This window comes from Ostrinia nubilalis, chromosome 9 (assembly GCF_963855985.1).
Source record: "Ostrinia nubilalis chromosome 9, ilOstNubi1.1, whole genome shotgun sequence".
Taxonomy (NCBI): Eukaryota; Metazoa; Arthropoda; class Insecta; order Lepidoptera; family Crambidae; genus Ostrinia; species Ostrinia nubilalis.
The window spans coordinates 1,118,791-1,145,978 of record NC_087096.1 but is presented as its reverse complement, the minus strand read 5'-3'; the positions used below and the strand labels follow the sequence as shown (position 1 = coordinate 1,145,978).

General features: G+C 36.4%; 4 protein-coding genes across 4 annotated transcripts; all 4 read left to right on the top strand.

Annotated features, from left to right (window-relative positions):
* Positions 1 to 5,508: 5,508 nt before the first annotated feature.
* On the top strand, positions 5,509 to 8,065 carry LOC135074358 (ecdysone oxidase-like). Its single transcript, XM_063968617.1, has 3 exons — positions 5,509 to 5,640; positions 6,227 to 6,360; positions 6,556 to 8,065. Exons 1-3 carry the CDS (start codon positions 5,529 to 5,531, stop codon positions 8,053 to 8,055), a joined length of 1,746 nt encoding a protein of 581 aa, XP_063824687.1. The 5' UTR covers positions 5,509 to 5,528; the 3' UTR covers positions 8,056 to 8,065.
* Positions 8,066 to 8,432: 367 nt separating this feature from the next.
* LOC135074359 (ecdysone oxidase-like) lies at positions 8,433 to 14,305 on the top strand. Its single transcript, XM_063968618.1, has 3 exons — positions 8,433 to 8,567; positions 12,401 to 12,534; positions 12,732 to 14,305. Exons 1-3 carry the CDS (start codon positions 8,456 to 8,458, stop codon positions 14,223 to 14,225), a joined length of 1,740 nt encoding a protein of 579 aa, XP_063824688.1. The 5' UTR covers positions 8,433 to 8,455; the 3' UTR covers positions 14,226 to 14,305.
* Positions 14,306 to 15,738: 1,433 nt separating this feature from the next.
* LOC135074360 (ecdysone oxidase-like) lies at positions 15,739 to 17,554 on the top strand. Its single transcript, XM_063968619.1, has 3 exons — positions 15,739 to 15,854; positions 16,620 to 16,753; positions 17,449 to 17,554. The coding sequence occupies exons 1-3, from the start codon at positions 15,743 to 15,745 to the stop codon at positions 17,533 to 17,535; spliced, it is 333 nt and encodes a 110-aa protein (XP_063824689.1). The 5' UTR covers positions 15,739 to 15,742; the 3' UTR covers positions 17,536 to 17,554.
* A 2,019-nt stretch (positions 17,555 to 19,573) lies between these two features.
* On the top strand, positions 19,574 to 25,586 carry LOC135074763 (ecdysone oxidase-like). The gene is made up of 4 exons (XM_063969146.1): positions 19,574 to 19,649; positions 22,588 to 22,721; positions 23,137 to 24,117; positions 24,846 to 25,586. The coding sequence occupies exons 1-4, from the start codon at positions 19,574 to 19,576 to the stop codon at positions 25,419 to 25,421; spliced, it is 1,767 nt and encodes a 588-aa protein (XP_063825216.1). The 3' UTR covers positions 25,422 to 25,586.
* Positions 25,587 to 27,188: the final 1,602 nt, after the last annotated feature.

Below are 27,188 nucleotides of genomic sequence, written 5' to 3'. Positions count from 1 at the left end.
AAGTCATCATCACCTTGGCATGCCCTTATCAATTAGTATAAAAGGACATTCTTACGAATTCAAGACGAGTACAATTGCCTTCATAAGTCAAAAATTGTGCAACCTCTCAAAACTTTTAGAAGATTATTTATTTATTGCAATTAAATACATTGTACAGGTTCAGACAGATTATGACCGCAGTCTGTGGAGGAACGCTGATGTGGTCGCGATCCTCATCAGTTAGGGAAAGAGCAAGAAAAAAAAGATAATTAAGAAACTTAAAACTAGCCCAATTACACAAAATACCACTACACCCTATTGTGAATCAAATTGACTCACCGAATATTTTAATTGGCGACATTGATACTATTAATTTAATTTTACATTGACATTTTCTTAATTATTTGACATTAATACTATTGAATCCTGTAATTTTTGCACGTCTGCGAGCAGACTAAACACATGATCCTATTTAATATTGTCACTCTGTATTACTGTGTTTTTAGCAAATAAACGTTTTGAATTTGAATTTGAATTTGACTTATGGTCTGGTGAAACATGGTGGTGATGTTGCCACCGTTAGTTGGAAAACCGCAGCCTTTCGTGAAGGACTCTTGTCTCTTAGGGATTCATATCTAAAGAGTGTATGTTGAACCTCTGAATCAAAATAAACGTATCTTTGTTTGGACCAATTAAATTGGTTCTTACAAATCGCCAAATGCTCTTGGAGCCATTATCTTTCTTATTATCTTTTTTCCTACCACACGCTTCGAGACGAACATTTGGAATGTACTGAGAAGAAGTGCTTAAAGATAGGAAAAGTATGAATTACAATAATATTTCAGAAGCAAGCAAATTACTGTTACTTACCACTCATTCTCGCTGTTAGGAAGTGCCTTACGATGATTTGAAGTTGTTATCTGGAGTGACTTTTTACTAATGCCCCTTTAAAGGATTGCCTCGAGGTGCTTGAAACCATATCTACATCAAGCTGTAAGTACTCGTGTTCTTAATAAAAGACCCGTTGTTCCCAATTTTAAAATTGATTTTGTTAATAGTTGATGTGTTGTCGACTGTACATTGTTTTAACATAAGGATAAACATGTAAGGTAAAGTCAAAGGTATCAGTAACACAGAAGCCATGGATGCAGCCACCTCAAAATTAGCTTTGGACGTAGCACATAGTGTACTCAGCGCTATATCTTTGTTAAATTTAACGTCTTTCCGATACCCTGACGAAGCAAATGTAAAAGGTGAGTCAGCAGTACCTAAATATAGGGCTCTTTAATCAAACTGACAACAATTTGTATGAAAAGGTTTTTTTATAACACTTAAGTATTTGAACTTCCTTCTCCTGGGAAAAGTTGCTGCTTTAGACGAGTAGAATCAATCCTTTTTAGGGTTCCGTAGCCAAATGGCAAAAAACGGAACCCTTATAGATTCGTCATGTCTGTCTGTCTGTCTGTCCGTCCGTCCGTCTGTCCGTCCGTATGTCACAGCCATTTTTTTCCGAAACTATAAGAGCTATACCGTTGAAACTTGGTAAGTAGATGTATTCTGTGAACCGCATTAAGATTTTGATGCAAAAATAAAAAAATAATAATAAATATTGGGGGCTCCCCATACTTAGAACTGAAACTCAAAAATTTTTTTTTCATCAGACATACGTGTGGGGTATCTATGGATAGGTCTTCAAAAATGATATCGAGGTTTCAGGTGACAGACGCTTCCAAAGTGGAAAAAAGTTGGTCCCCCCCCCCCCTCTAACTTCTAAAATAGGAAATGAAAAATCTAAAAAAAACATAATATGATGTACATTACTATAAAAACTACCAACGAAAATTGTTTTGAACGAGATCTAGTAAGTAGTTTTTTTTTAATACCTCGTAAATCGTAAACCGCTTATTCTTTCATACTAATAACTTAAATAAAAAATAATAATTTTAATTTCATAAATCAATGGTACGGAACCCTCGGTGCGCGAGTCCGACTCGCACTTGGCCGGTTTTTTTTTAAAGGTTATTAGCAATTTGTATTGCACAAAATACTAATATTCCGTTTATCCCCTCGTGTTAAGCTAAATAAGCTTGTGTTACGAGTGGGCTCACCACAATAGTCGAGCGGCGGTGGGATTCGAACCCGCGTTCATCGGATCTCGGGTCGGCCAGTCCGACCCATTCACCGTTCGGCTATTGTAGCTATAACCGTAACCGTATATCATCACTAGAGCCTTTAAAGGACAATGACCAAAAATGTATGGAGTGTGGTCCAAATGTCCACCACTAACGAGACCTATGTAGTAAAATAGTCTACTAAATACTGATTCATTATAACTAAACCGCAATCAAAAATATGCTGTCAGTAAAAGTACCTTTTCATCCGAAAAATGTTCTTGATATCATTCTTTCTATCCATTGCACATTTTGGACTAATCTACGCATGTTATGTCATGTCGCATGTGGCGCGGGGTTATAGATGAATTTTATTGAATACTAGCTTTCCGCCCGCGGCTTCGCCCGCGTGGAATTTTGTCTGTCACAGAAAAACTTTATCGCGCGCGTCCCTGTTTCAAAAACCGGGATAAAAACTATCCTATGTTCTTTCCCGGGACTCAAACTATCTCTATCCCAAATTTCATCAAAATCGGTTGCGAGGTTTAAGCGGGAAAGCGTAACAGACAGACAGACAGACAGACAGACAGACAGACAGACAGACAGACAGACAGAGTTACTTTCGCATTTATAATATTAGTTGGGATTATATTAGCTGTGCCTACGACTTTGTACGCGTGGTTTGAATATTATTTCCCATTTTTACAACATTTGTCTTTACTGCTCCGCCCCTATTGGTTGTAGGGTGATGTTATTTATCCTTAAACCATCCTTGATAAATGGGCTATCCATAACAAAAATAATTTTTCAAATCAGACCAGTAGTTCCTGAGATTAGCGCGTAAACTACTACAATTTTCAAACTTTTTACTGACAGCTTATTTTTTTCGTCCCATATTAAAAGTTAATCTCTATTTAATGGACTATAAGCCAATATAGGTCTCATTAGTGGTGGACATTTGGACCACTTTTGGTCATTGTCCTTTGATACACCACCAGTGGGTCGCCCTGTATACATGATGCAATAAAGAATATGTTGATTTGCCTAATTCCAACCACCAGATGGGGCTGTGTTCGACTACATAGTTATGGGCGCGGGCTCGGCGGGCTGCGTGCTGGCCAACAGGCTCAGCGAGGACCCGAGGGTGACGGTGCTGCTGGTCGAGGCCGGCGGGGACCCACCTCTAGAGTCCAACGTAAGTGACTTCATTCATTTTATTGTTCCGTACCCCAAAGAGAAAAAAACGGAAACATTATAGGATCAATTTGGTGTTCATCTGCTAATATTGTACCCAATCTAAATATACATAATTCAAAGGTGACTGACATAGTGATCTATCAACGCGCAGCCTAAATCACTGGACCGATTGGGCTGAAATTTGGCATGCAGGTAGATGTTATGACGTAAGCATCCGCTAAGAAAGGATTTTTCGAAACTCCACCCGTAAGGGGGTAAAACGGGATCCACGCGTACGAAGTCGCGGGTGGCCGCTAGTATTTAATAATTTAACATAGCAATATTTTCAATCTAATGGAAATTGCCTCGTTTCAGCTACCGGCTTTAATGGGCGTTGGTTTACGAACTCAAAGCGACTGGAGCTACACTACTACTACTAACGCATCATGCTCTGGATATAAATGTCATGTTAACAACGTGGATCATTTAGCACGAGGCAAAATGCTAGGTGGTTCAAGCAGCCTCAACTTCATGTATTACGTACGAGGAGACCCAAACAATTATGACACTTGGGCTAATATCACGAACGATCAAAGCTGGAGTTACAACAACGTTTTGCCTTACTTCATCAAAAGTGAAAGAATGGAAACTGCTGCTATTTTAGAATCTCCCACCGGCAGGTTTCATGGTGCTGACGGATATTTGGGTGTGACGAAAGTACATGATAGCAAAACAAAAAAATATTTCGATGCTTTTCAAGAACTTGGGTACAATACCGTACCCGATACCAATGGTAATTACACATTAGGATTTACAGAGCCGCAATTTACTATGGCTGATGGTATACGCCAAAGCACAGCAAATGCTTTTTTGTCACCAATAAAAAACCGACCCAATCTTTATGTTCTCAAAAACCATTTGGCAACAAAGATCAATTTCGAAAACCAAGTTGCTGTAAGTGCGAATATAAAAAGTGACGAAGGAGTAACAATGACATTAAAAGCAACAAAAGAAATAATATTATCAGGTGGAGCTATCAACAGTCCTCAACTACTAATGTTATCAGGGATTGGACCTAAAGATCATCTGGAAGATTTAGGAATAAATGTCGTTTCTGATCTTCCCGTGGGAGAAAATTTACAAGATCACAAGTTAGTAACATTATATCATACAGCAGGACTGGCGCCCATTTTCAAGTTTATTAACCTACATGAATACCCTACTGAAGATAATATGATTGGCTTTGTAACATTGGAAAGAAATCAAACCTACCCTGATTATCAAACAATAATCATTACTGGAGGTGCAGAAACCACACTTTTAGTGTGTAATCTTTTATTTTTATTTGATAGTGATATTTGTCAGAGTTTTCATGATAGAAGCAAATATAAAAAAGTAATGATAACTTTCTTAACTGCTATGCAACCGAAATCTAGGGGGCAGCTGCTCTTAAAAAGCACAGATCCTGAAGAATATACATTAATCTACACAGAGCCATATTCTGATGAGAGTGATCTAGAAAGTGTAGTAAGGTATATAGAAGATTATTCCCGGATTATTAACACGACGTATTTCAAGAAAGTTAAAGCAGAATTCTTGGAGCTGGAAAAATGTTCGAGCTACCCTGCTGGCAGCAAAGCTTACTGGCGGTGTTACGCTCAGTGTTTAGTTACCACATTTTACCACCAAGTGGGCACGTGCGCCATGGGCTCCGTGGTGGACAGCCGGCTGCGCGTGCGCGGCGTGGAGAGGCTGCGCGTGGTGGACGCCAGCGTCATGCCCACCATCACCAGCGGCAACACCAACGCGCCCACCATCATGATCGCCGAGAAAGCCGCTGACATGATCAAGGAGGACAATACCATTCAAAACGAACCTTAATACATAATGTGTGATGTACAGTTTAATGAACTATAGAGGTTTTTGCTTTTCTTTGTGTTCTAACTGCTTATCATAGGTACCCATAAAAAACAATTAATAAATTAAAATAATGACTTCTAATTTTTGTATTCCTATTTTTAGTTGGGTAAGTAGGCACTTTAACATTTGTAGTAAAAAAATATCGAACCTACTTCTAGAGCTCAAAGTCTAAATTTAAAAAACAGTAGGTTTACTTGCATAATAAGCATACAGGATTATCGTATGTTAATTAAAATGATTCTGCCAGAAATCTACTTACATAAACAATTATTTTCTATAAAAGAAATTAAGCTTGGTATTAAACATGCATTCTATTCAGTGTTCCGGCAGACGTGACACAAAATGGAGGTAGTGAACACCCTCAAACAGGCAGCCAGCATTCAGAATGCCTTGAGGGTATTATCAGTACTCAATCTGACCGCCTATCGATATCCCGAGCAAGCTAATGTTAAAGGTAAGGTAGCTAAGTAAGAAGTAACCTGTGATTCATTTAGACAGTTTAGAAACCCCGCTCGGACGCGTCATGAACAATTCGAACCGCAGAATGGACTATTCTAGCCGAAGTCGGAGTCTACTTCCTTTGTAAAGTCTTAAACTAAGTCAATAAATTGGTTTTTATAATGTTTTTTTTAGTTATGAAAAAAGTCTAAGAATTATCTAATACCTAATACATTACATGCATTTTGTATTTTGGTATTTAAATGCAGTCGTTACACGTAATATGTTACACGTAAGTTTCTTGACATTGTATTCAAGAATCAATCAATACTGAAATCATAAAGGACCCTTCAGAGTACTGTAATTAATGTTAAAAATTTAAGGATGTTTTCTGACGACATTAAACACAAATGTATAATTGATACAATTTTGTATCCCGAGTGAATTAATCAACTAATGCCTTTTTCACCGTCAATCCCTAATTTTCAAGTGACCCCTAACGGTAACACATAACAGGAATTTTTCATAGGGGTCACTTAAAAATTAGGGATTGATGGTGAAAAAGGGCTTAAGTCTATAATTTTCTGTATATCAACCACCAGATGGGGCTACGTTCGACTTTATCGTGGTGGGCGCGGGCTCGGCGGGCTGCGTGCTGGCCAACAGGCTCAGCGAGGACCCGAGGGTGACGGTGCTGCTGGTGGAGGCCGGCGGGGACCCGCCTGTGGAGTCCAATGTAAGTTCACCTTGCCATTTGTGCTTTTGAAAATAAAGCTTCATATCAACATCATAGATTGAAATCTCGACAAATCTTGAAAAAGACGACGAAACGATAATGTCATGTACTTTTGTGTCATCATACCTGTCCCTTTTATTTTAATTTGACATTGATTATTTGATCGACTGATAATTATTATTCTGTCTGTTCTAGCTCCCGGCTTTGTACTCCTATGGATTTAGAACTCAAAATGACTGGAACTACACTGCTGCCAACAAACCATGTTCTCCATATAAATGTCACATCAACAACGTGGATCAATTACCACGAGGCAAAATGCTAGGTGGTTCCAGCAGCATGAACGTTATGTTTTACGTCCGAGGAAGCCCACATGATTATGACACTTGGGCGCGTATCACGAATGATCAAAGCTGGAGCTATAATGACGTTTTACCTTATTTCATTAAAAGTGAAAGAATGGAAAGCACTGCCATTTTGGATTCCCCAACCGGTATTTTTCATGGTGCTAACGGATATTTGGGTGTAACACAATTAAATAACAGCGAAACAAAAAACTATTTGGATTCTTTTCAAGAGCTCGGATATGACACAGTATTAGACACTAATGGGAACCATACACTAGGATTCATGGAGCCACAATTTACAATAGCCGATGGTATTCGCCAAAGTACAGCAAATGCTTTTTTGACGCCGGCGCTACATCGACCTAACCTTTACGTCCTGAGGCACCACTTGGTAACTAAGATCAATTTCGAAAACCAAGTAGCTGTGAGTGTGAATGTGAATAACGACAAGGGCCAAACAATAACATTAAAAGCAAAAAAGGAAATCATTGTATCAGGTGGGGCAATTAACAGCCCTCAGTTACTGATGCTTTCTGGGATTGGTCCTAAAGATCATCTGGAAGATTTGGGAATAAATGTAGTTTCTGATCTTCCCGTGGGAGAAAATTTACAAGATCACAAGCTAGTGACATTGTATCATATTACCGGACCGGCACCCATCTCTTTGCCTATCAATCCTCATGAATATCCCAATAAAGATATTATTGGCTTTGTAGCATTGGAAGAAAATCAGTCGTACCCAGATTATCAATCACACATACTTATCGGAGGTTCAGACATTCTTCTTACAGTTTGTGCCATTGGATTCTCATTTGATGCAGACATTTGTCAGAAATTTTACGATAAAAGCAAAAATAGAGAAGTTATGATAACTGCGCTGACGATTGTTCGCCCCAAATCTAGGGGACAGCTACTTTTAAAAAGCACTGATCCTGAAGAACATCCCTTTATTTATACAGAGCCATATTCAGATGAACGTGATTTAGAAGATGTAATAAAGTATTTAGAGGATTATTCCCGGGTTATTAACACAACGTACTTCAAGAGTGTAGATGCAGAGTTATTAGAATTGGAAAAATGTGCAAGCTACCCTGCTGGCAGCAAAGCTTACTGGCGGTGTTACGCTCGGTGCCTGGTGACCACACAGTACCACCAAGTGGGCACGTGCGCCATGGGCTCCGTGGTGGACAGCCGGCTGCGCGTGCGCGGCGTGGAGAGGCTGCGCGTGGTGGACGCCAGCGTCATGCCCACCATCACCAGCGGCAACACCAACGCGCCCACCATCATGATCGCCGAGAAAGCAGCTGACATGATCAAGGAGGACAATACCATCCAAAACGAACCTTAATACATAATGTGTGATGTACAGTTTAATGAACTATAGAGGTTTTTGCTTTTCTTTGTGTTCTAACTGCTTATCATAGGTACCCATAAAAAACAATTAATAAATTAAAATAATGACTTCTAATTTTTGTATTCCTATTTTTAGTTGGGTAGGCACTTTAACATTTGTAGTAAAAAATATCGAACGTAATTCTAGACCTTAAAGTCTAAATTTAAAAAACAGTAGGTCTACCTTGCTTTTATAAATGCATAATAAGCATACACAAGATTATCGTAGGTAGGTATGTTAATTAAAAATGATTCTGCCAGAAATCCACTTACATAAACAATTATTTTCTATAAAAGAAATTAAGCTAGGTATTAAACATGCATTCTATTCAGTGTTCCGGCAGACGTGACACAAAATGGAGGTAGTGAACACCCTCAAACAGGCAGCCAGCATACAGAATGCATTGAGGGTATTATCAGTACTCAATCTGACCGCCTATCGATATCCCGAGCAAGCTAATGTTAAAGGTAAGGTAGCTAAGTAAGAAGTAACCTGTGATTCATTTAGACAGTTTAGACACCCCGCTCGGACGCGTCATGGACAATTCGAACCGCAGAATGGACTATTCTAGCTGGAGTCGGAGTCTAAGTAGACTCCTTTGTCTTTGTAGAAAGGAAGTCCTTTGTATAGTCTTAAAATAACTCAATAAGTTATTGTTTTTTAATTATTTTTTAGTTTTGAAAAAAGTCTAAATGAATTACCTATCACAATACATACAATCATACCTACATGCAGTTTGTTTTTTGCTATAATGTAATCGGTGTCAATAGACTTAAGAGCGTTGTCACATTTTTCATGCAGAAATCGAGAATTTGGCAGATTTCGAAATGATTTTAGTCATATAATTTATTGTTATAGCTTCTTTTGACTTATATCATCGTAATTATCATACGTTTTTACGGAATGTCTATTGACAAAATCTCGTTCAAATTGGATTTTTGCCTACGAAAACAGCGAATTTCGAAAGCCCGATTTCCAGGTAACTCGCGAAGGCACAACTTTGAACTAATATTACAACAAATTTATTTCTAAGTAAGAAGATAGAATGTATTCATTGGAATAAGCATACCCTGAAGAAGAAAGTGTATTGAGAAAATTTTGATGTTTAATTCAATAAAATGCATTTTTATCATGTCTAAGATAGTCAAAATTCGAGAAAATTACTGCAAGAAAACAGGTCACATCTCATAATCTAAAAGTCATTTGGCAACATAAACTACTTTATACTTAAGAAGAAACATAGTTCTATTATTGTGTGAAAAAGAAAAAATATCTATCTTCAATATTCAAATGAAAAATTAATTTGAAAATACTATAAAATCGGGTGCATCAAATGGCATAAATCAGTCGTGCTTTGGCACTCGTAGACGCCGGGTCTATGTCAGTTGACTGCCCACTGACGTATATGCGTCACGCGTGATGTTTTCGTAAATTGTAGTATGATTAAGTACTTTTGATCCGCAAGTATTTTTAATTTATTTGTTTAGGTAAATCGGACTTGTAATTTCTTTCTTTTCAAACTTTTTATTATTTTACTTACAGAATATGAGTAGAATAGATAAAAGATATTATTATGGTATCTGTTTGGTCAGGAAAAAATAAATGACTAATAAAAATTTTAACAGGGTGTCAAAACATTAGTCTATGCTATTGTGTTTCTACCAACATAAAATATACTCTTCCTTACTAATAAAAGTTGAATAGCGTCTGTATGGTCACACAACGCTTCGTCATGTTTTTCCGAAAGTTCAATTACTGACGACTGAATGAAAGAAATTGGTGCGTAACTATTCATCTGATATTAAACGTTTAGTAATAAAGGGGTAGGTCAGGTAAATGGAAAATCCACCAGCGGTCACTCGATGACACTTAGACAAATAGTTTTATAAAACGTCAACTAAGTTGGTTAGGTATTTGTATTGTAGATACTTATATACAAATGAACGTATAAAATGAGTTTATTTTTAAAAGTATAGGTACAGGGTGGAAACGATAAGTGATTTCACTTGATTTTTAATTATACAAGATATCGAGAAACTGTTTAATGTTCCTGTAAGTGCTTCATGAGCTCTTTAAAACAATAACAATAAATAGGTCAAAGAATAAACTGGATCTATGCGAAAATTCAATGTTTCCGAATTTCATACTAAATGTATGCCGCCAGCCATACCTACCATATTAGAAGTGTTAATTTTTTAAATTTAAAATTTTAATTGAGTAATATATAATAATCAAACAACAAACTCGTAAATTGCATTCTTATTTAAATTATTTACGTAAAACATGATTTAACTTGCTACAATATCATCAAGAGATACTAATTAATAAATGCTAAATAAACAGATAAAGGGGACGGCATTAAGGCACTCAGAATTCTCAGAAACCATTGATTTCGTGTTGGTTTGTAACTGTATTAAATGTATGAAAGCTGGAAATATAGGTTTTTTGAATAGATTCAGTTCGTTCTTAAACATATTATTGATGCCGTTTGCTAGGTCTCATGAAGCACTTTTTCAGTAAGTAACCATTTGTTCGACATCTTGTATACCTACTATAAGAATATTCGAGTGAGATCACTTATCGATTATTTTCGTCATCCTTATTTGTATTAAATTTAATTAAAATACACTAAGGCTGAGATGCACCACCTAACTTTGACCCTAACTGACAATAACCGGTGTTTTATGTTAGAGAGATCTTTGACATCCAAAATTTTGATGTCAATGTTAAAGTAAGACGGTGCAACACGGCCTAACAAATGTATCGTAGACAGTACTTTTTATTTTCTTCATAAATCTTTCTTTTCTTTGTAAAGCTATCTACAAGCTTTTATTTTCTTTGACATCTGGAGTTGTAAAATCTTGCAACTTAAAATTTACTTACTTCCCGTTTTCCCATTGAGCTGAAATTTTGCATGTCTACACAGGCATGCAAAATTTCGTTTCATTTCGCTAAATAATTTAATTTACACGTGTTTTCATGCGATGGCCAAGTCAATATATTTATGTAAAACGTTAATGATTTCCTGGACTGGACTTGGTATTACATGGATCTCACAACTTTTTACTGTAGAACAACTGAGTAGTGAGACTTGGTTTTTTGACAAGTATTGTTTTTGATGGGTTTGTATTACAGAACGCATGTGTACCTAATGGGATAACTGTTTAAAAACACGATTAGATAAATTTTGCTCTATGGATAAAAATCTTAAAGTTACCTCTGATTTTTTAGCATTATACGACCGTGGTTTATAATAATAAATTCTATAAAATCACAATGATATCAGTATTTACCTCTTTGATTTCCTGACTTGTTTAGATTCACAAAATCTAAATATTTATTATTAACTTTTAGATAATAATTTGAATGGCGCTTACGATGTTTAGTTACGAGCTCTTTGATGGACACTGATATTATAGATGACGTTTAAAAAATGGCACGCTCGTTTTCATACATTTCATTCTATTTATTTAACCTATCCATATTTATGTGCGGAAACGTCACAAAATCAGAATAAATTTTAATTTTTCCATCCCGCATCATAAAAACTAAAAAGTCAAAAGTAAAATTTAAAAATAGTAAATATTTTTCATAAACAAGCTTTTGATCCTGTAAAAAGAATAAAATAAAACATAAATTCTTTCAAACCCATCAACTTATTACTTTACTCAGTTTAAAGATTAAAAACTTGTCGCGGGATTTACTAGTGTAAAAAATACATTAATTACGTAACTTGATTTTGCTAAAAGCTGATCTGAGAAAAAATCAAATAGGTAAATTACACATTATTTCTTTATTATTATGTATGATGTACTGTCTTAGGTACGATACAACTACGGATTAAGATCGTTTAGTCGACGCAGCGTTGAAATTGTACAGATAAATGCAGTTTGCGCACTCACTACGCGACGTCAAGCAATAAAAACCTAAAATTCGAACGCCAACTTTTTGCTACAACGCTCTTAAGTAGTTTTGCAGATAAGACTATGTTCCAACACGTAAGTTTCTTGACATTGTATTCAAGAATCAATCAATTCTAAAGTCATAAGTCTAGATCAGTGTGCTTACCATGAGTTTACGTTAGGTGAGCTCGCTAGCGAATACGTCAAAAAATTCTATGAAGATTTTATTTCTTGAAAGTAGCCGCTAGAGGCGCTGCACAATATGTCATACATTTAAATGTCATTTTTTTACGCAGTCGCTAGCGAGCACACCTAACGTAAACTCATGGTAAGCACACAGGATGTTTTCTGACGACATAAGTAAGACAGTCTATAATTTTCTGTATATCAACCACCAGATGGGGCTACGTTCGACTTCATCGTGGTGGGCGCGGGCTCGGCGGGCTGCGTGCTGGCCAACAGGCTCAGCGAGGACCCGAGGGTGACGGTGCTGCTGGTGGAGGCCGGCGGGGACCCGCCTGTAGAGTCCAATGTAAGTTCACCTTGCCATTTGTGCTTTGAAAATAATATAACTTCATATCAACATCATAGATTGAAATCTCGACAAATCTTGAAAAAGACGACGAAACGATAATGTCATGTACTTTTGTGTCATCATACCTGTCCCTTTTATTTTAATTTGACATTGATTATTTGATCGACTGATAATTATTATTCTGTCTGTTCTAGCTCCCGGCTTTATACTCCTATGGATTTAGAACTCAAAATGACTGGAACTACACCGCTGCCAACAAACCATGTTCTGCATATAAATGTCACATCAACAACGTGGATCAATTACCACGAGGCAAAATGCTAGGTGGTTCTAGCAGCATGAACGTTATGTTTTACGTCAGAGGAAGCCCACATAATTATGACACTTGGGCGCGTATCACGAATGATCAAAGCTGGAGCTATAATGACGTTTTACCTTATTTCATTAAAAGTGAAAGAATGGAAAGCACTGCCATTTTGGATTCCCCAACCGGTATTTTTCATGGTGCTAGCGGATATTTGGGTGTAACACAATTAAATAACAGCGAAACAAAAAAGTATTTTGATTCTTTTCAAGAGCTCGGATATGACACAGTGCTAGACACTAATGGGAACCATACACTAGGATTCATGGAGCCACAATTCACAATAGCCGATGGTATTCGCCAAAGTACAGCGAATGCTTTTTTGACACCGGCGCTACATCGACCTAACCTTTACGTCCTGAAGCACCACTTGGTAACTAAGATCAATTTCGAAAACCAAGTAGCTGTGAGTGTGAATGTGAATAACGACAAGGGCCAAACAATAACATTAAAAGCAAAAAAAGAAATCATTGTATCAGGTGGGGCAATTAACAGCCCTCAGCTACTGATGCTCTCTGGGATTGGTCCAAAAGATCATCTGGAAGATTTGGGAATAAATGTAGTTTCTGATCTTCCTGTGGGAGAAAATTTACAAGATCACAAGCTAGTGACATTGTATCATGTTACCGGACCGGCACCCATCTCCTTGCCTATAAATCCTCATGAATATCCCAATAAAGATATTATTGGCTTTGTAGCATTGGAAAAAAATCAGTCGTACCCAGATTATCAATCACACATACTTATCGGAGGTTCAGACATTCTTCTTTCAGTATGTGCCATTGGATTCTCATTTGATGCAGATATTTGTCAGAAATTTTACGATAAAAGCCAAAATAGAGAAGTTATGATAACTGCGCTGACGATTGTTCGCCCCAAATCTAGGGGACAGCTACTTTTAAAAAGCACTGATCCTGAAGAACATCCCTTTATTTACACAGAGCCATATTCAGATGAACGTGATTTAGAAGATGTAATAAAGTATTTAGAGGATTATTCCCGGGTTATTAACACAACGTACTTCAAGAGTGTAGATGCAGAGTTATTAGAATTGGAAAAATGTGCAAGCTACCCTGTTGGCAGCAAAGCTTACTGGCGATGTTACGCTCGGTGCCTGGTGACCACGCTGTACCACCAAGTGGGCACGTGCGCCATGGGCTCCGTGGTGGACAGCCGGCTGCGCGTGCGCGGCGTGGAGAGGCTGCGCGTGGTGGACGCCAGCGTCATGCCCACCATCACCAGCGGCAACACCAACGCGCCCACCATCATGATCGCCGAGAAAGCAGCTGACATGATTAAGGAGGACAACAATAACAATAAATAGAATAAAGTAGCTGTCAAAATTTTTAGTTTTTGTACTACACAATGTAATATGTTAGCACAGATTACTAATAACTTACTGTATTAGGATAATAAAGTATTATTTGAAATGTTGCATTTTTTATAATTATTATTTGTCAATGTTTTGTGGAAGACCAAATTATAAGTAAGTAAAAAGATGACGTCTTTTTACTAAAATAAGTTTAACTCATAATTTGGACCGCAACCATACCGCAACGTAATGAATTTTGTGAAAACAATGGTAGCCTTGGAATTAATTTGGTTAATGTATGTTATAAGAGTGATTTAATTACTATAGGTAAATATTAAAAGGGGATTCTTACTTCAGTGTCACAACGTTACATAAGAATAAAATAGTTTATTATAATATTAATATAAATAAAACTATTTTAGTTGAAATGGAGCGCGAAAGTTTAAAATCTTAAATTACACTAGCTTTTGCCCGCGGCTTCACCCGCGTGAAATTTAGTTTGTCACAGATCGTCATAAATTATAGCCTATATGTTATTCTGGGTTATAAGCTACATATAATACTGCAAAGTTTCATAAAAACCCGTTCAGTAGTTTGTGCGTGAAAGAGTAACAAACATTTTAACATCCAGACATCAAGACATGCATACAAACTATCACATATCACACCTAAGGACACTTACCTCACATTTACATACATACACATCACACCCATGCACACTTACCTCAATTATAACCTTGTGTACTTAACAATGTTATTACCTACTACTAGCAAATCTATCACGTAAATCTAAACTAATTTGTAACTAAGGTGGAAGAGCGAGGTACTCCCAACACAAGTATCTTACGATTACTTTCTGGGAGACCCCGATAACTTTATTGTAAATGATTTACAGAAATAAACAATTTTTATTTATTTATTTATTTATAACTATCGCATTTATAATGTTAGTAGGATAAGAATATTATAAAAACTTAAAAAAGTAAAAGTTATCACAACAAAACACATAAAAGCAGGCTGAGTTGCACCTTCTTATTTTAAATAAAAAAAATATATTTTACCCGTAACAATGACCGGTGCTTTTTGTATGGAGTTTGACGGATTTCTGACGTTTGTTAAAGTAAGATGGTGCATCTCAGCCTCAAAGTTTATACCGTCAAGCTCTGGGATTGTGTCACAATGACATCGATAGGAGCTCTACGGGTGACCGGCCAGCATTCATCTGACATGAAAGGCTGAATAATCGGTCCCGACTGTTCGGCGTCGATTATAAAATAAAATTCTATAACAGAATTCTAGACTTTCCCGATTTTCCAAATGTTGTTATTCACAGGCTGTTTTTATCCTTTTTCCGAAGAATTATGATTTTTTTGCAAGGCGTTGTATAGTTTTGCCGAATATCCTCTTACATAACGTTTAATACGTGAAAACTACGTATTTGTTTAATACCAGCGAAAAGATGTTCAAATATAACATTTTTCCAAAAATTTACAGCTGTTGTAACATAATTATCTCAGCACAGGCACACCATGGACGTAGCTAGCACATTATCAAATTTTGTAAATTTGCAAAATGCTTTTAGTGTGATATCACTGCTTAATTTAACGGCTTTCCGATACCCTGAACAAGCACAAGTTAAAGGTGAGTTACATACTTATAAAAATATATTTCTTATGAATTAAAATAATGTATAGCCAATTTGCACACAACTTGTGGGATGCTAAACTGATTAGATCATAGAACTCACGTCACCAGCCAGTGCCGTATTATCCATAAGGCACTTTAGGCCAGTGCCTAGGGGCCCACTATGACCAGGGGCCCGGCACTCCCGATTAAAAAATGAAAAAAAAAAAAAAAAAAAAGAAAAATGTTAGATGATGTATCAGAAAAGGTCAATTTTCAAGAAGTTTTAAACGATTTTATATCTAAAAAAATTAGAAGGGTTAATATTTAAACATGCTTCTCAATCAGTACAATATGTACATTTTTATTTTTTAATGTTTGTTAGTTTTAATTATAAAAATATGCAAGATTTTCATAAATGTTTCATTTTTAAATGACTCCGATACTTCGTCCTGTAGATTGTGGCGAAAGTCTTTTCACTTGAAGGAAGGCGTATACCTTGGCAATGTGATGACTAAAGTCTGTTGTTGATAATGAAGGTACCTTCATTCAATTTCGTAATGTAGACAGTAAAAATTTCCAAATTGCATTGTTGTTGTATGAAAAAAGGGGGGCCCGAAACGAGCTGTGCCTAGGGGTCCCGAGATGGTTAATCCGGCCCTGTCACCAGCGATGCTTTGACTCTGGTTAACGCAGAATCAGTTCAACTGACTCAAAAATATTCGTAGTTAACAACACAGATGAGAGCTGTGGATACACACGTATTATTATTATTCCCACCAGATGGGGCTGTGTTCGACTTCATCGTGGTGGGCGCGGGCTCGGCGGGCTGCGTGCTGGCCAACAGGCTCAGCGAGGACCCGAGGGTGACGGTGCTGCTGGTGGAAGCTGGCGGGGACCCGCCTGTAGAGTCCAATGTAAGTTCGAAAATTTTTCGAGAAATACTCGGATCTTGCCATTTTGTGCTTTGAAAATAATATAGCTTCATATTATCAACATCACAGATTGAAATCTCGACAAATCTTGAAAAAGACGACAAATCGATAATGTTATGTACAGTCACGGAATGAAAAGGTTCGTCAGTTTTCAAATTGATTCCTTCAACGAATCGCGAGCACATAATTACCTTTTGAAACTGTGTTACAGTATAATCTCGAGTTAGAGAAAATAATCTTTAACTGTTCGTCAGTAAAGTTCAAAATTATTCAGATCAAAGTTGTTTGACGATTTATCTTGTCAAGAAGATTATTATGATTGATAAACTAAAACCGTCTTGTTGGTTCAACCTGCCATTATTATTTCTATTAAATAAAAAAAAAACTATTGTCAATTGGTCAGTGTCATCATTGCATTGCACTGATGGGATAGAAAAATAAAAAAGCAAAACCTTATTCGTTAGTAAACGTCATATTTATTTAAATGTTAGCAGCACTGTTTCTTGCACTGTTATGTTGGCAGGTTTGACTCTTACAGTACCTAGTGCAAGCGAAAACCGACACTAAGGTGACGAACCTTTTCATTCCGCGACTGTACTTTCTTGTCATCTTAACTGTCCCTTTTATTTTAATTTGACATTGATTATTTAATCGACTGACAATTATATCCGTTCTAGCTCCCGGCTTTATACACCTATGGATTTAGATCTCAAAATGATTGGAACTACACTTCTACTAACAAACCATGCTCTGAATATAGTTAAATGTCACATCAATAACGTGGATCAATTACCACGAGGCAAAATGCTAGGTGGTTCTAGCAGCATGAACGTTATGTTTTACGTCCGAGGAAGCCCACATGATTATGACACTTGGGCGCGTATCACGAATGATCAAAGCTGGAGCTATAATGACGTTTTACCTTATTTCATTAAAAGTGAAAGAATGGAAAGCACTGCCATTTTGGATTCCCCAACCGGTATTTTTCATGGTGCTAACGGATATTTGGGTGTAACACAATTAAATAACAGCGAAACAAAAAACTATTTGGATTCTTTTCAAGAGCTCGGATATGACACTGTGTTAGACACTAATGGGAACCATACACTAGGATTCATGGAGCCACAATTCACAATAGCCGATGGTATTCGCCAAAGTACAGCGAATGCTTTTTTGACACCGGCGCTACATCGACCTAACCTTTACATCCTGAAGCACCACTTGGTAACTAAGATCAATTTCGAAAACCAAGTAGCTGTGAGTGTGAATGTGAATAACGACCAGGGCCAAACAATAACATTAAAAGCAAATAAAGAAATAATTGTGTCAGGTGGGGCAATTAACAGCCCTCAGTTACTGATGCTTTCTGGGGTTGGTCCTAAAGATCATCTGGAAGATTTGGGAATAAATGTAGTTTCTGATCTTCCCGTGGGAGAAAATTTACAAGATCACAAGCTAGTGACATTGTATCATATTACCGGACCGGCACCCATCTCCTTGCCTATCAATCCTCATGAATATCCCAATAAAGATATTATTGGCTTTGTAGCAATGGAAAAAAATCAGTCGTACCCAGATTATCAATCACACATACTTATCGGAGGTTCAGACATTCTTCTTACAGTATGTGTCATTGGATTCTCATTTGATGCAGATATTTGTCAGAAATTTTACGATAAAAGCAAAAATAGAGAAGTTATGATAACTGCGCTGACGCTTGTTCGCCCCAAATCTAGGGGACAACTACTTTTAAAAAGCACTGATCCTGAAGAACATCCTTTTATTTACACAGAGCCATATTCAGATGAAAGGGATTTAGAAGATGTAATAAAGTATTTAGAGGATTATTCCCAGGTTATTAACACAACGTACTTCAAGAGTGTAGATGCAGAGATATTAGAGTTGGAAAAATGTTCGAGCTACCCTGCTGGCAGCAAAGCTTACTGGCGGTGTTATGCTCGGTGCCTAGTGACCACTCTGTACCACCAAGTGGGCACGTGCGCCATGGGCTCCGTGGTGGACAGCCGGCTGCGCGTGCGCGGCGTGGAGAGGCTGCGCGTGGTGGACGCCAGCGTCATGCCCACCATCACCAGCGGCAACACCAACGCGCCCACCATCATGATCGCCGAGAAAGCCGCTGACATGATCAAGGAGGACAATAACATCCCTCACTAAAAATAACACTTAATAGATTCCATATTTTTTGTTTTTCTTACTACTTATGTATTTACCTTACTATTTACTTTAACGTTTCCTTGTTTTCTATTTGTTTAAAATAAAATGAATCATTTAAAGAGCACTTTTTATGTGGATATAATGATTATAATGTAGAGAAGAAGCAACTTAGTTATTACCACCCTCTCTTCCAAAATTGTTATAAAATTTTGTATTATTTTATTTCTGACACATAAGACGTCCTATTTTCTATTGATTAATTTCGTTTCGAGGTAAATATTAACCCGCAGTATAACTTTCTTCTAGGATAAGCTTGGCCTTCACTAGTTGAGTCTGTTGAGTTTTTATTGGCAGAACTGCAGTTGACTGCAACTAATAAAGACAGTACTGCGGTTTGAAACTAGAATCGTGATTAAAAAATTATTTATGACTTCTGACTTCATTTTATAAGTATCGTCATCTTTATGAAGTTGTTTGCGATATTACGAAATTACTTTTTTAATTTCATTTACACAGCTGAAAGAAACTACCTACCAAATCATCGGAATTTGTGAGTCGTTCGCCGCAGAAGGAAAGTTTTTGTAAAGTGTCATGTACGTGGCTGAGTTTTTGTCCTACGTTGCTAGCATGCAGCAAGCGTTGTTCACAATATCCCAGCTGCAGCTGACTGCTTACCGCTATCCTCCTCAAGGGACTGTATATAGTAAGTATGCACTGATATTATGTATTTAACATCTTTACATCGCGATCACGGCTTCATCTGTATTAAAAAGATTATGAGACATGTAGAGGCTCCTTAACCTCGTAAGTCCCCGCGTACTTGTACAAGTACATATTAAGCATAGTAGTTCAGACCTGACATTTAAACTACATAGCAAGAGTAACTGCCTAATGTACTTACCCAAGTACAAATTTTTCTTTCCCCATTTACCGGGTAGTTTTTTTACAATGGCAAAAATGATACGACCATACTCATTCAATACTCTATGGTCAATTCCGTGATGTTAGACAGGTAACGTCAACTGTCAGTGTCAGTGTAATTTTTTTTCAAAATGGTTACGCGGTCGGATTGCCGGCCGGCACGAGGATAGTTTATCTGTTTATATCAAAGTAATCTTTTGTTTTTTGTCTTGTTTTTTAAATGTATCAGTAAATATAAATTATAGTTTTTGTAAATTAAACAAAATTTAAAAAGAAACTTAGTATTTTAGGAGGTTCATGATCGGTCAAAATAATTTGTACTTGATATAGTACGTTAGGCGTTTGTTACACAAATAATTGTATGAAATTTGTATTAGGTATGAAATTAGCGCTTTTTTTGTTCTTCAATGCTCATTACTATGTAATTTCTTTCATAGTATAGCTATGTTCATCTTTATTTTTTTATTTGGAATTGGACTTCAAGGGCTTACTTTTACGTATAAAATGTTAAACATAATTTTATTTTTTTAATTAGAATTTAATCTTCAAAGACAGCTCGTCCTAATTGTCGTCAGTTTCCATTAAACAAAAATAAATATATTTTTATACAGATACTAATTTTAAAAAAAAATCCTATTTTTTTTTATATTTTAATGTTGTTTCAATCTACCTACAAAATTTCATAAAATTTGAATTTATGGCTTTTTAGAAAATCACAAAAATATTAGTATGGAAAAAATAATTTTGGTGAAATTCTCCATACAAAACGCTAAAGCTAAATAATTTTGTCTTAAAGACTGAATTTTATAATTATTGCTTACTTAAGTGACGTTTAGAAGAAAAATGTGATTTATTTTTAATACATTAATAAAACCTTTATCTTAATAATATTATTTTTTTACACTGTATAAAAAGCCTAACGTACTTACAGGAGTACAAACTATTTTCAATATTTTTCTTTTAAAACAGGTGCTAAAGATGCTAAACTTACAGTAAAAAATACAAAACATAAAGTAACACTTAAAAAACTATGTAAAACCGTCAACATTTTCTCTCGGTCTGAAGCACATTTCTTAGTTTGTACTTGGTATAGTACATTCGGCAGATATGAATACTGCTGTTGAAAAAACACAGGACTTACGAGGTTAAGAGCAAAATGACGATTTGTAAGAACTATTTATTAGTCTAAACAAATAAAGAAATTTTGACTTTGACTTTTGACTTTGACTCTAAGCGCAAACCTTTTTGGTGCCTTGGTAATTATTTTTTTAAAACTATTTATCGATTTTATGCAATCTTAGTATTTCCGCTTACTATTGTAAAAATTAACATAAAGGGAATATGTTTACAACCAAAGAATCGCTTCATTAAAAATTACGTGTCTGTGTCCCTTTATACAGTGTGAGTCACGTTAAAGTGTACATATGAAAATAGATGAAACTAGACCTATTTTTATCGACAAAAAAGAGGTCAAAAAATTTTTGAGATTTAAAAAAAAAAAATTATAGAATTTTTTTTCTTCCAATTACTTATTGTTAAGAAAACGTAATAACTTTTAAATTAAGCGGTATATCCTGATAAAATAAAAACAGTAATAATGCTAAATAATAGGCGATACTAAAAAAATACATAAAATACACAAAAAAGGCCAACAAATAATAAAAAATGATACTTTTTTAAAAAAATCTGCTTTTAAATTCGTGTTTTTTTGGTTATTTGATAATTTTCTCCAAAAAATGCCCCTATAACCGGTGGTTTTTATTACTTTGTATTATTCTCTATCGTATTACCTTCGTAAAACCAAAAATGGCATGTCTCTATCCCTATCACAACGTTTGCAATGATCGTTTCTAGTTTCATCTATTTTCATATGTACACTTTAACGTGACTCACACTGTATTTTTATCATACGTAGTTAGTTCTTAACAAAATTTTGGTATAAGTAGTGCGTTTCAGCCAAATGACATAAACTGCTGGACAAGGACCAAGGATTTTCACAATGACCGGTCCTGCGCTGTCCGCATCCAAGTGCTTCCCGCGACATTCACCAGACCCGAATGGGTATTCAAAAGTCAAAAAGTCAAAAGTCAAAATTTGTTTATTTGTTTAGACTAATAAATAGTTCTTACAAATCGTCATTTTGCTCTTAAGGAGCCTCTACATGTCTCATAATCTTTTTACCCTACCAGCGCTTCGAGACCAACATTTGGCAAGTGCTGAGAAGAAGCGCCGCAACAAACTCAGTCACCACTGTCTGCCGGTTAATATAAATAAATAGAAATAGTAGTAGTAGGTACATTCAATTCAGGAGCAGTTCACTGAATTTACCATGCATTCTTGTATGGTGTATCTTATAAGAATGGCTATACAAGATTGCGTGGTATATTAAACAAGGTAGTGACGTGCTAATATCTAGACTTACATATTAAGATACTAGTAGAAATGACTCGCATACATAAATTTGAATAACTTGGATTGACCAGTCCCCGAAAGCAGCACCTGTTCACAGACATGACGAGTGAACCAGTCATCGCTTCACTGGACCATATTAGAGGGAATGTAACGACCCGCCTCACTTAAATGGCAGTTGGGCACATAGCTCGTAGAACTGGTGGCCATTGGGGCAGAAAAGAGCCTACGGGCCGGAAGACGTAGTATGGGCAGGCCTCCTACTAGGTATAAGTAGTAGTATTTATTATTAGGAATACTATGAATTCCAGATGGAGCGTCGTTTGACTTTGTGATCGTGGGCGCGGGCTCAGCAGGCAGCGTGCTGGCCAACAGGCTCACGGAGGACCCGAGGGTGACGGTGCTGCTGATAGAGGCTGGGCCTGACCCACCCATTGAGTGCAATGTAAGTAACTGGTCATGGCCATGCATGGGCATGAAATCTCCCCTCTAATTGTTGGCTTTTCCCATAAAAGCATAATTATATCATTTTTTTATTTGTCATCAAGTATTACATAGCTAGTATATGCTATAATATAAATAAGGTTAGTAAAATTGTGTTTCAAAAACTAGTAATTGAATTAATAAAAATCTTGTGAAACGCATCCATTTTATAATGTGGGCTGATGACAAACACGGCAATTTATTTAAAGTTTAGAATCTAGTTTAGGTATGGAACACGTTAGATTTATTAATATCATTATCATGCTCCCAAAGCAGTCAGGATAGGTATACTGAGCGATCAAGTGCCCCTTTTGGCACGTTTTCTTTTTAATTATTAAATTAAATTGTGTAGGTATTTATTTTCTTTCTTTTTACAGATTCCAGGACTGATGATTTATGCTGAATCATCATATCTGAACTGGAATCATGAAACTGAACCTGATGATCATACGTATCAATGCTTGCGGAATCACAAGTACCCCGTAGGTCATGGCAAAGTCTTAGGAGGAAGTAGTAGTATCAACGGCATGTATTATGTACGGGGAGTTCCTGAAAACTACGACTCATGGGCCGCAATCACCAAAGATGCTTCGTGGAACTACGCAAATGTGCTCCCATATTTCAAAAAAAGCGAACGTCTGGAAGATCCAGCAATATTACATTCACGTTATCGAAAATATCATGGAACTGATGGTTACATGAAAATCACCAAAGTAATGAACAGTGAAATGAAACTTTTCAAGGATGTGTTTAAGGAAATTGGCTACAAATTATTCCCTGATATAAATGGTGATCAGTATATTGGATTTTCTGAACAATTAATAACGCTTGCTGATGGTCTACGACAGAGTACAGCTAACGCTTTCCTATCTCCAATAAAACACCGTCCAAATCTACATGTTTTGAAAAATACTTTTGCAACAAGAGTTATTATAGACAATTATAAAGCTACAGGTGTGATAATAACTGACAACAATAATAAAACTTTGACAGTCAAAGCAAACAAAGAAGTGATATTATCAGCAGGGGCTATAAACACACCACAACTACTTCTTTTATCCGGTATTGGTCCAAAAGAACATTTAGAGAGATTTAAAATGACCGTGATAGCAGATCTTCCTGTAGGATATAATCTGCAAAATCATCAATATATATTTTTGGCTATCAAAATGCCGAGTACAGAAACGACGCCTAAAACTGTAAATCCTTACGTCTATAACTCATTATTGGCCACAGGGTACCTGACAAAAAATGGAAGTTCTCCTGACTACCAAGCAGCGTTGCAAGTAGTAGACGCTGCTGGATTTACTGCAAACCTTGTGGTATTTAATTTTCAACCGACTTCAAAAAAGGAGGAGGTTCTCAATTCGACCCGTATGTTTTTTTTTTTTTTTTTTTTCTATGTTTGTTACGCGATAACTCCGCCAATTATGAACCGATTTGAACAAATCTTTTTTCGGCGTATAGGTAATACCTCAAGGGTGGTCCCATTTAAATTTAATAATAAAAAAAACAACCCCCAAGGGTGGAAAATTAGGGATGAACTTTTTTATACGCAATATCTCCGCCGATTATAAACCAATTTGAACGATTATTTTTTTGTTGAATAGGTATTATTAAAAGGGTGGTTTCATGCGAATTTGAAGAAAATATTTCACCCCCAAGGGTGGAAAATTGGGGATGAACTTTTTTATACGCAATATCTCCGCCGATTATGAACCAATTTTTTTTGGTCTCAGTGTACTGCCTACCTTCAGTGGTAACATCAAGGTAATAATTAGTTAACTAAAAAGCAAGAAATAAGTAAAATTTTATAAAAAAAAATAAAACCGACTCCAAAAAACCTACACTAAAACGTAGAAAAATAATTACTAATTACCTACTTATTTATTAGGACGAATTATTAATATTTATGTAGGTATACCATGATTGATACTTTTGGAGTCGGTGCAGGCAAACTTTACATGTTTCATAATCTTGGCACCGACTCCAGAAGTATCAATCATGGTATACCTACATAAATATTAATAATTCGTCCTAATAAATAAGTAGGTACCTAATTAGTAATTATTTTTCTACGTTTTAGTGTAGGTTTTTTGGAGTCGGTTTTATTTTTTTTTATGATAACAAAACTTGTGAATATTTCTATAATGAGCTAAAAGATAAAAAAGTTTTAAATATAGCAGTGGCAAGTTTTAAATTTAAAACTCGTGGAAGAGTTTCACTAAAAAGTTTGGACCCGAGACAGAGTCCTTTAATTACTTTGAAGCCATTTTTGGAAGAAAGTGATTTAGAAGATGCGATCAGGAACGTAGAAGACATCGTTAGGATTGTTAATACGACTTATATGAAGAATATTGGTGCGGAGTTAGTAACATTACCTAGTTGTGAGGACTTTGTAGTGGGAAGTAAAGAGTATTGGAGGTGTTACGTACAATGTATGGTCAGTTCTGGGTACCACTTTGTGGGGACCAGTGCTATGGGCTCCGTGGTGGACAGCCGGCTGCGCGTGCGCGGCGTGGATAGGCTGCGCGTGGTGGACGCTAGCGTCATGCCCACCATCACCAGTGGGAACACGAATGCGCCCACTATAATGATTGCGGAGAAAGCCGCTGATATGATAAAGGAAGACAATAATATGCGTGTTTGTAGGAGGGTGTAAATGTTAACAAGTTTAATACAAATTATTGTCCTCATCATTTTGATGGTACTTACGTACTACTTCAGTTGTTATTCAAATTTTCAATTTAGTTGTTAAAGGTGTAACGTGTTAATTGTAATTTTCAGTAATATGTCAATGAAATAAATTGGCTAATCATAATATCGATACCTCTGGGCTCAAAGGTCGTAAAGGACAAAATACCGAAAATGAGTTATTTATACAGTTTTACTCAGAATTTAATTCTCTATCGATCTGTATATTTAGTTTGTCGAAATTCCCAAAAAAAGTGCCTTTACGACCCATCATATTTGGTAAGCTAAACAGAATTCATCGTGAAAATTGGGATGTAAATACCATTTGATTTTTTAGTACAGTTACCATGGTAGTAAAGAACAAGTAAACACCAATTTTTGGGCGTATAATGTACATGTAGTATATCTTTTGTCCTATACAACCTTACATTTTCATACCCAAGTCTAAATAATTTGTCCTTTACGCCCTTAGATTATCAAAACAAATATTTTTAAAATCTACACAGTGAGGATATTAAAATAACTGTGAAGGTAAATTTTATAGATGTTTCTTATAGTATTTAAGTATGTGCGTTTGGAACAAACGAAAGAACCTAAAAAATCATCAAAAATATATAATAATAATAATAAATGATTCTTTATTCAAGTAACCAGGACTAAGTTTGTTAGTAACAATTGCACTTAAAAACTATGTTAGTTGAAACAAGATGTAAAATAAATTGAATTTAGATTTAGATTTAGAATTGAAATAAGTATCATAATAAATTATACTCATTTCAATTCCAAACCCACAATTAAGTGTGAGGTTATGCATACATGAGTCATCCCCGCTTCACTCCATAGGCTGTGTCACAGCAATGCCTCACGTACACACAATCCAACCTGCTCGCAATCATGGTCAGGATGCTGTTGCCACTACTCCGGACCCTGCGCACCAGGGATGCACATTTTTTGCGCATTATGGTAAAAAAGCAGTTGACCCGTGCCTCTGCAAACATCCCTGACGCACTGCAGAAGCGGGGCAGTCCCAACAGCACCCTGAATGCATTATTGTACTGCACCCTTAGGGCATTGAAGGTTTTTTGAGTGTATCTAACCCACAGGCTACACGTGTAGAAGGAGGTACAATATGCTCTAAAAAGAGCAATCTTGACATCCGCTGTACAGCGCGCAAACCTGCGAGCCAGCATGTTCGCTCTCACCGACAATGCCCGCCGTTCTCTTTCTATATCCTCATCATCCTTGAGGCCAGGGGTCAATACGTGACCAAGATATTTAAATTTATGCACTCTCTTCAGTTCAGAGTTATTAAGGAAGACCGGTGGTAATACATCATGACGTCTACCCGTGGCCTCAAAGACCATGAGTTGGCTCTTTAAAACATTATAAAGTAGACCATGGGTCCACGCATACTCCTCACATTTGGCCACCAATTTTCTCAGACCACACACAGATGCGCTCAGCAGCACCATATCATCCGCGTAGCTTAAGTTATTGACGCAAACTCCATCTATATGACAGCCAATTCTGGTGCCGCTGAGCTCGCCTATGAGGTCATCAACGTACAAGTTGAAAAGCGTTGGCGAGCACGCTTTCTAAAGTTATTTGGATCAGCTAATAAAGAATAACTAGTAGGAAAAATATTTACACAACATGGGAAAATATATGTTGAGATTTAATCTACTAAAAGCGTGAATGTAGTTTTTTTCGAAGTTATATTATTTTTATATTAAAA

What these genes read in the sequence shown, in the direction of transcription:
- LOC135074358 (XM_063968617.1), top strand. Translation starts at nt 5,529, where the DNA reads ATGGAGGTAGTGAACACCCTCAAACAGGCAGCCAGCATTCAGAATGCC. An exon ending in CGAGCAAGCTAATGTTAAAG is followed by an intron (nt 5,641 to 6,226) that starts GTAAGGTAGCTA and finishes ATCAACCACCAG; the next exon opens with ATGGGGCTACGTTCGACTTT. An exon ending in ACCCGCCTGTGGAGTCCAAT is followed by an intron (nt 6,361 to 6,555) that starts GTAAGTTCACCT and finishes TGTCTGTTCTAG; the next exon opens with CTCCCGGCTTTGTACTCCTA.
- LOC135074359 (XM_063968618.1), top strand. Translation starts at nt 8,456, where the DNA reads ATGGAGGTAGTGAACACCCTCAAACAGGCAGCCAGCATACAGAATGCA. An exon ending in CGAGCAAGCTAATGTTAAAG is followed by an intron (nt 8,568 to 12,400) that starts GTAAGGTAGCTA and finishes ATCAACCACCAG; the next exon opens with ATGGGGCTACGTTCGACTTC. An exon ending in ACCCGCCTGTAGAGTCCAAT is followed by an intron (nt 12,535 to 12,731) that starts GTAAGTTCACCT and finishes TGTCTGTTCTAG; the next exon opens with CTCCCGGCTTTATACTCCTA.
- LOC135074360 (XM_063968619.1), top strand. Translation starts at nt 15,743, where the DNA reads ATGGACGTAGCTAGCACATTATCAAATTTTGTAAATTTGCAAAATGCT. An exon ending in TGAACAAGCACAAGTTAAAG is followed by an intron (nt 15,855 to 16,619) that starts GTGAGTTACATA and finishes TATTCCCACCAG; the next exon opens with ATGGGGCTGTGTTCGACTTC. An exon ending in ACCCGCCTGTAGAGTCCAAT is followed by an intron (nt 16,754 to 17,448) that starts GTAAGTTCGAAA and finishes TATCCGTTCTAG; the next exon opens with CTCCCGGCTTTATACACCTA.
- LOC135074763 (XM_063969146.1), top strand. Translation starts at nt 19,574, where the DNA reads ATGCAGCAAGCGTTGTTCACAATATCCCAGCTGCAGCTGACTGCTTAC. An exon ending in ACCCACCCATTGAGTGCAAT is followed by an intron (nt 22,722 to 23,136) that starts GTAAGTAACTGG and finishes TTCTTTTTACAG; the next exon opens with ATTCCAGGACTGATGATTTA. An exon ending in CGACTTCAAAAAAGGAGGAG is followed by an intron (nt 24,118 to 24,845) that starts GTTCTCAATTCG and finishes TCTACGTTTTAG; the next exon opens with TGTAGGTTTTTTGGAGTCGG.